The sequence below is a fragment of the Protopterus annectens genome, chromosome 4.part1 (assembly GCF_019279795.1).
Source record: "Protopterus annectens isolate FY-2018-M chromosome 4.part1, PAN1.0, whole genome shotgun sequence".
NCBI lineage: Eukaryota > Metazoa > Chordata > Ceratodontiformes > Protopteridae > Protopterus > Protopterus annectens.
In genome coordinates, this window is record NC_056734.1 from 621,210,496 (window position 1) to 621,218,395 (window position 7,900).

Sequence of the window (7,900 nt, forward strand, 5' to 3'; positions counted from 1 at the left end):
CTCTTGGCTATAACTTTGTATCCATTTACAGTTTTTGCAATTTTTGAGGTTTCTCAGTGTTCCTGTCTGAAAACCTCAGTAATAGTACATTGTACCATGCAGGCATAACTCACCTGTGTATACTGGCATAAAGAATTTGGTACTTTTCCATTATCGGGGCAACAGTTGTAATGACCGCTTGAAAAGTTAGCACACGATCGCAATGATTGCTGCCAATACTATAAACATCACTTTATAGTATTGTGTGCTACCATACGGTTTGGAGTAATATTGTACAAGTCATTGAAGAAAATGTCAGGTTCTTTCATTGCCAGTGGCAAGATGATGCTTTGACTTCGAATTTAAGGTGCACCTGCATGATGCAATGCACAAGGCTCCATACAGTATATAAAGTAACTGATGTTTTCTAATGTAATGATGTAAGCATGTCCCAATCAACAATAATCTGAGAATTGTGTCTTCTGTAATACCATTTGAAGGTTGGCTAGCACCTCCCTTAAGCACCCCCAAGTTCTTAAAAGCAGTTTTATGATGGTATGAAGTGTAACAACAGGAAAGAAATGACCTGATAAGGAGTCCAGCCAATCTTACAGATAATAATGTGGACGTTACAGCTAAAAGAGAATACAAATTACTGCTAAAATTCATATCAATGCCTGAAATTATTAAAACAGCTTGTGTCAATGGCATTTAAAGTATTACTTATAGCTTTATGTAAAGCAGCCCTTTATTTTGCACTCAGCATCATTTGATTTCTATCAGAATGTCATATAAACAATAAATAGGAGGGCAACCTCAGAGACTGCATGTACTGCAGCTTAAAATACTAATGAGCTAGCTGCTGAATGTCATGTAGTGCTGTTGCCACCACAAAGCAACAGACCTAAATACAGAAATCTAGTTGTTTGCTACCAGTAACTAAAGATCATTAAACATCTTTAAATGGGAGGAGGGCCATCATTCCTTCTCTTTGCACGGTTGATTGTCATTACAGGAATACTGACAGTTAACTCTGGCATTTAAAGTATTACTTAAAATTGTACTGTATTGATGTTGCTATTGTCTCTTTAGTAGAGCTTATCTCCCTGGGCCTCTACTGAAAATGGACATATATCCAACTGGATTAGCCTGGTCAACAAATGTAAAATAAAAATTAAAAATAAATAAAAAATAGTTCCTTATTATACAAAAGGAGGTGGTCTACTGTGATAACAAAGAATTAATTTACTATATTTATTATTTATTTATTTTATTTTACATTTGTTAACCGGAAAAGTCCAACTGGATACAAGTCCATTTTCAGCAGATGCCCGGAAAGAAAAGCTTCAAGTGTACAAAAACAAGTGTAAGTACAGTGAAATTATTACAGTGAGTTATCACAAAACTGAGATTTGTTTAACGATATGTACACACAGGTACATGTTTTTCTCACATACACAGCAAAGGTTGGAAGCAAGTAGCTGAGAAAAAAATAGTTAAAGATTTCATCTGAAAAAGGAATATATGAAAGGTGGTTATCATACATGGTGTAGTATTAACTTTAAATCTTTCCAGTAGGTGGGTGATACACAGAATTTTAAACAGTTAGAGAGTCAGAGTTTTATTCCTGCAATGAGGTTTACATTTATGAATTATGTTTGAGTGGGAGTTAGTCAGGGTTTGTACAGGGACAAAGCTACTGCATTTGTATGTATTTCCTAAGGGATTTTTTGAATTGGGATAAGGAGGGGTCAGTAGTGAGTTCAGCAGGATGTAGGTTCCAGTTTTTACCAGCAGAGTTGGAGAATAGTGATTCACCAGCTGAATTGTTGGTTTTAACAGTTTGCACTAGCAATTTTTTGGAAGAGCGAAGGGATTTTAGGTTACTGTAGGGGTAATAATATTTTTCAGTATGGGTTTACTGTCTGGTTGGCAGAGGATTTTGTGAACAACTATTAGTTGGTTATATTGCAGTTGATAGGGTAGTTCAAGCCAGTCTAACGATTGAAGGTTAAGGCAGTGATGGGTTCTATAAGCTGATCCTGTGGCAAATCTGGCAATGTTATTGTAGCACCTAGTTAATTTATTGAGGTTTGATTTGCTTAGGTTTACGAAGATGGGTGAGGCATAAAGAAGGGTCAATAGCAGATGTGTATGGGCAATAACAGTTCTAGCAGATGGGGTTAGGAATGGTTTAATCCTGTATAAAGAGTCTAATTTTTTATTAACTGTTTTAATAGTTATGTCTATGTGAGCATCAAACTTGAGGTTGTTGTCGTTGATCACTCCCTGGAGTTTAGTACTAGGTTCTGGGGAAATTATGGTACCATCGTTAGATATTATGGTGAGAGGTGGTGAGGAGACCTTGCAAGTGGGGGAGAAGAGTAATAGTTTGGTTTTATCTGGGTTTAATAGTAGTTGGTGACCAGTTCTCTACTTTGTTGAAAGTGATTTGGGACAAGGATTGTAAATATGTGGGGAGGTGGCAGACCAGATTAGGGTTGAGTCATCTGCATACTGAATACAAGCTGCATCAGGGATGACTTTGTACAGGTCATTAATGAATATGGAGAATAGGAGGGGACCTAATATAGATCCCTGTAGGACTCCAAGGGTGACTGTTAAAAGGGATGATAGGTTATTCTTCCATAGTACAGCTTGTTGTCTGTCACTTAGGTAAGAATGAAACCACGTAATTGCTAGGTTATCTATGGAGAGTGATTCTAATGTGTTTAAGAGCAGCTGGTGATTTACCATATCAAATGCCTTGGATAGGTCAAGGAAGAGGGCTGAGGAGAGCTTGTTGTCATTACGGTTTTGATTTATTGTATGGGAGAAGGAGAAAAGGGCTGAGGTTGTACTATGACAAGGTCTAAATCCATGCTGGGAGGGGTCTAGGAGAGTGTTTTGATTCAGATAGGCAAGAAATTGCTTGTGGATACATTTTTCCATTATTTTAGCCAAGGGAGACAGAATGGCTATATACCTATAATTTGAAAGTTCAGTGGACATGGTCATTATCATGCTCTCTTGTTGGACTTGCTAATTTAAAACAATCTATATAAATTACTTAACCATATTTTCAACATGATACAATACACCATTGCCAAAAAACTCTTTATGCAGACTGTTTCATTCAATCAATAGCAATAAAAATACTGCTCAAAGCAAAAGTGCCTGAAAACACACAAAAACTACACTAAAAAAAAATCCAACAACATATAGAACCCAAATGACGATTAAGCTTTAATACATAGTGTTGCTTCTTCAGGATAAATGCATTGCAGCATGTGCACATATTTAATATTAATAATTAGAAATTAACCAATCATTTGTATTTAAACAGCTTCTTTTTCAGCAAAAATTTAAACAGGCCATATCCTTAAGATTACAAAAATCACAGCTTGCCAGTTGTAGTCTCTACATTCTGTCTTATTCCTGAAATTAGACACACCCCAACTTTTCCCACTACTGATTTGACTATGTATATCTAGGTATTGCAAAGGCATTAATCTGCCTTCTGATTTCTTTCAAATGTTCCATAACTTAAACATTATATTTCCTTTCATTTCATTATATAAAAATCACCTAGCCAAATAAAATAACATTCATAGAACTGCAATCAGCATGCTGATCCTTTAAATAAAATGTATGAGCCAACTAGCTTTAAGGAAAAAATGTTTAAAATACTTCTTGGTTCCCACTTCAAAAGTGGAACATACTCTTTCCCCCCATATCACTAATAACAACTTCCATATTTTACTATGCATACATCACAGCAAGGGTGGGACTTCTAATTTGAGCTATGTATTAACTATTTGTTAAGCAGGTTGAGTATACTGGTCCTTGGACCTTTTTCTTTCGCAACCCAGACCACAAGGACAAGAGTAAATAGAATGCATATATGAATAAATTAATGAAGTTAGGCAACCAGCATGTTTTTGAAGAAAACTGCAATACCAGGAAAACAAAAAAGTCCACTGTGGCAGTGGTCAGAAGATCATAATGAGCCTCTGGACACTGAAACTGCAACTCAAAAAACATGTATTGAACTATCCCAAAAGCAGGGCAAAAATTTTCCATTTAGGTGTGGTAATTCCCATCAAAGTTATAATATGTAATTGTAATTAATGTTATATGTTTGATTAGCAAACCCAACCCCTGAGAAGTTGACCAGAAGGATAGGTAAAACTAGCTTTTTTGCTTTCTGATCTATCCAAGCAGGGAGGGGTGGGCTTTACAGCCTAGCACCAGCATTCATGGTGAAGAATACTAACTGCTAGTCTAAATAAAATGTGCGTATGTAATGCACTTTGAAAACTAATAACAGTAGGATGATGATATACATAACCTAATCTCTTCTCTGCACACTTCCCCCAAGTGCTTACACAAGGGATTTTTCCATTTCTAGGCACTGGGCAGAAGAGCTAGGTTAGACAAGTGACACAGGGAGGGGAGGGTTACCACCTGTCCCACTTTGCGAGGGACAGTCCCTCTTTGGGCAGTTGTGTCCTGACAAAAAAATGTAAAAATGGCAAATGTCCTGAGATTTTAGGACAAAATTATTTCCTATATTTTATGTAATAGTTGCATAAAACAGTTATTCCGTATCTAAAATACCTAAATGTTATAAGAAACAGAATAAGCAACTAAAATGCTACAAGAATAAGCTTTTATTTAGGCAAAAAAGTTAAGTTCTAACCTTTGTACTGACCGTGGGTATGTGTCAGCCTGTAAAATCTGATGTTTGTACCAAAAATGTCCCACTTTGGCCATTTGAAAAGGTGGCAACCCTAGGAGAGGGAGCAGTTGAATGAGGAGGGGATCTTAGAGCCAAAACATTAAAAGAAAAACTTAAATAATAAAATATGGGAAAACATTGGTGGTACCCTGCTGTTCTGACTGCATGCGTCCCAACCGTTTTCCCTACGGATTTCAACTTTTGCAGGGCCCTGGGCCGAATGGGCAAGTTGGACAGAGGACAGGGAATGGATGATTGAAGACGAGCTCTTGGACACAGCTGATGGCAGACTGCTATGCTGAGAGTCAAAAAAAAAAAAACACCCTTAACGTGGAAACGTGCAGAAGTAAAAAGGGCAGTAATCTGTTAATATCCGAGTGAAAAGTATATGCAGGAGTGAAATGGAATGCAGGTGGTAGCATCACACAAGTAAGGCTACAAATATATGCCTCGCCTAATTTTGTCCAACCAGTAACAGTACCTCTAATAGTACCTGGTATTGTCAGTCTGTTTTCTGAATTGCGCATCCTCACATCTTAGGTTCCATATACAATGTACTGAACAAACGTGCGTTGCAAATCATATAGCTCTAACGTATCAGAAAACTTTATCAAGAATTTTTATAATAAATAGTACAGACAAACGTGTTACTCGGCAACGTGATCTATAAGCACCGTGTACTATACTACAAACAAACATCTCATCACCACTTCATAATACTAATTGTACCCCGATACACCACAACAGCAATACATAGCAGCTACTGTACAAAGTACCGTGCTCTGCAGTGTGAAGAAACGCCGCTAAGTAAAAACGTTTATCTTTTAAAAGCTCATTTGTATTATAATTAACTAACACCGTAAACAAGTAGTCTACATAAATACTAACACACGTTGGAAAACTAATACACACCTGGAGGATAATATCGAAGTAAAAATCGCTTCAGTTTCATCTTCAATAGTATTCTTACAAAGACAGAGTGAGAAAAACTAAAATGTTACTATGGAAACCAAAGAACCGACGCTTTTCAACTACGCAAGCGCAAATGTAACCTCGCCACTCCGTAAGTGCTGATAGTAAACAACTCACTTAGGGTTAATTTGGTAGTGGTGGACAATGTACATCGTATTTCTCAACTTAACACAGGAGGTCTGGACAAAGCCAGAAGTAATGGGGGCGGTAGCAAAGGCCCAAAACCGAGGAAAGAGTTTAATTATTTTTCTTATACACTTAGAATGTTGCGAGAATAACAGGTTTTGTGTCTGCATGTATTTTCCAAGGGTATGAAGTCTAAATCTCAAATGTCTGTCACTGTTTAATGACTTCAGTCCTCAGCAATTTTCCAGGAAAGTGCAAATTTTCTGAGGAACAGACCAAAATATGAGGTAAAAGCTGGACAATTGTGGGGTGTGATGGACACCGATACTTTAATTGACGTTGGTGGAATACTATTTGTGTAAATTTCTTGAATAGAGATTAAAACTGCACATCAACTCCTAGTCCTTGACTTAAAGTGGAAATGCAATGTTGAGACCGCTGATAAGGCAAATGGATAGAGCGTCCTAAAATTTTGGTAGCCACCTTTTCAAAAACTCAACGTGGAGCATTTTTACTAAAATAAACAACACCCAAGATGTTGCAAGACAGGTCATACGGACAACTAGTGCAAAGGACTGCAATTTACTTTATGCCCGAATAAAAGCGCATTCTTATAGGAGTTATGTATGTTGTTTTATATTATGTTTATGTATTTCAGATACAAGTTATTTTTATGCAACTAGTATAGGAAATGTAAGAAATACTTTTTATTTTGAAATCTCAGAATATTTATTTTTCCATATTTTTCCAAAGATAAAGTTGCCCCAGACAGTCGAGACTGTCCTGGTAAAGTGGTACAGGTAGTAACCCCATCTACAACCGCTCTTCGGGAATTGTTCCTAACGTGAGTGCATTCTGTAAATTATTATCTTTAACATTTGAATACAGAGTGCTCAGCTTCTTTGCTCAAGAATCACAGATAAAGAAAATATAAATAAAATGAGGGGACAATGGGCCAAAATCAGGAATGGTTTAAATATTACTGTAATTCACTTAAAAATTAATAGAACAGGTTTTCCATTAGCATGCACTTTCTGAACAATAAGAAATTCAAAACTCTGGGGTTACTGACTGACTGCAGTCCTCACTGGTATTAATTTACCAGAAAAGCAAACATTTTATGAGGGATAGGGCAAAGTTAAGGGCAATAAAGTATTATGGATAGTATCTAAATTTAAAACGCTGGAGTGATTTAGTGTGCAGGCATTTTATGAAGTACTTTGTCACCCCTGTCGAGTTACAGACGCTCTGTCTAACCTGTGCAACACAGTATGTTTTGAGACAGACTCAGAACCTGTGCAACACAGTATGTTTTGAGACAGACGCAGTATAACACCTGTTATGACTGAAGCAAAACATCCTTTTTGCCCTTCAGTTTGTGCATTCATCAAGGGGCTCATTCTGCTTCTCTATCTAATTTAACTACCCGCGATGGTGGTGCTGCGGTAGTGTTGTCGCCTCACAGTAAGATGCTATCCGGTTCGATTCTCAGCTAGAGCGTCTTCTGTGTGAAGACATGCGCAAATGGGCGTACCTTCATTGAATGCTGTGCATCAGGGCTGGTAACTCGGCACATAAAAATCAACTTCCAATCATTAGCGGACCGGAGTTCTGCTGTGGCGACCCCTAACCAGGAAAAGCTAAAAGACACAACAACAACAACTGCATGATATAGAAAGTTCACGACCTTCCATTTCCAAAATATGGAGCACTACCTTTCACAAGGTAGGCAAAACTGAAAAAAAATAAACGTTATTAACTACTACCACTGGATACCACACACTAAAATACCTCTCAACTTTACACTCCCTAAATGCAAAATATTACCTTACACAATGTGGAAAATACAGTTATGTAAGTAAACTTGTCATAATAGTATATGATTGAATAATTACTGCTGCAATAGCCTTAGCTGTATGCATTACATTATGAAAAAGACATAACAGCCAGTCAACTTCCAAAGTTTGAGGGCACCTTCCACATGCCCAACTTGTCAGGCTGACCTGAGATAACTAAAAACAAGTTTGGGCACCAAGCCTTTCACAGCTTTCTTGCCAACAGAGTGACACTGTTCCCTGAAAG

General features: G+C 37.3%; 1 protein-coding gene across 1 annotated transcript in view; it reads right to left on the reverse strand.

The window, feature by feature from the left end:
• DAW1 (dynein assembly factor with WD repeats 1) overlaps nt 1-5,722 on the reverse strand; it is a 1,156,427-nt gene extending 1,150,705 nt beyond the window's left edge. Inside the window, exon 1 of the mRNA XM_044070429.1 lies at nt 5,633-5,722. Within this exon, the coding sequence (XP_043926364.1) occupies nt 5,633-5,672 (40 nt within the window). The 5' untranslated portion in view covers nt 5,673-5,722. The remainder of the gene's footprint in view (nt 1-5,632) is intronic.
• Nucleotides 5,723-7,900: the final 2,178 nt, after the last annotated feature.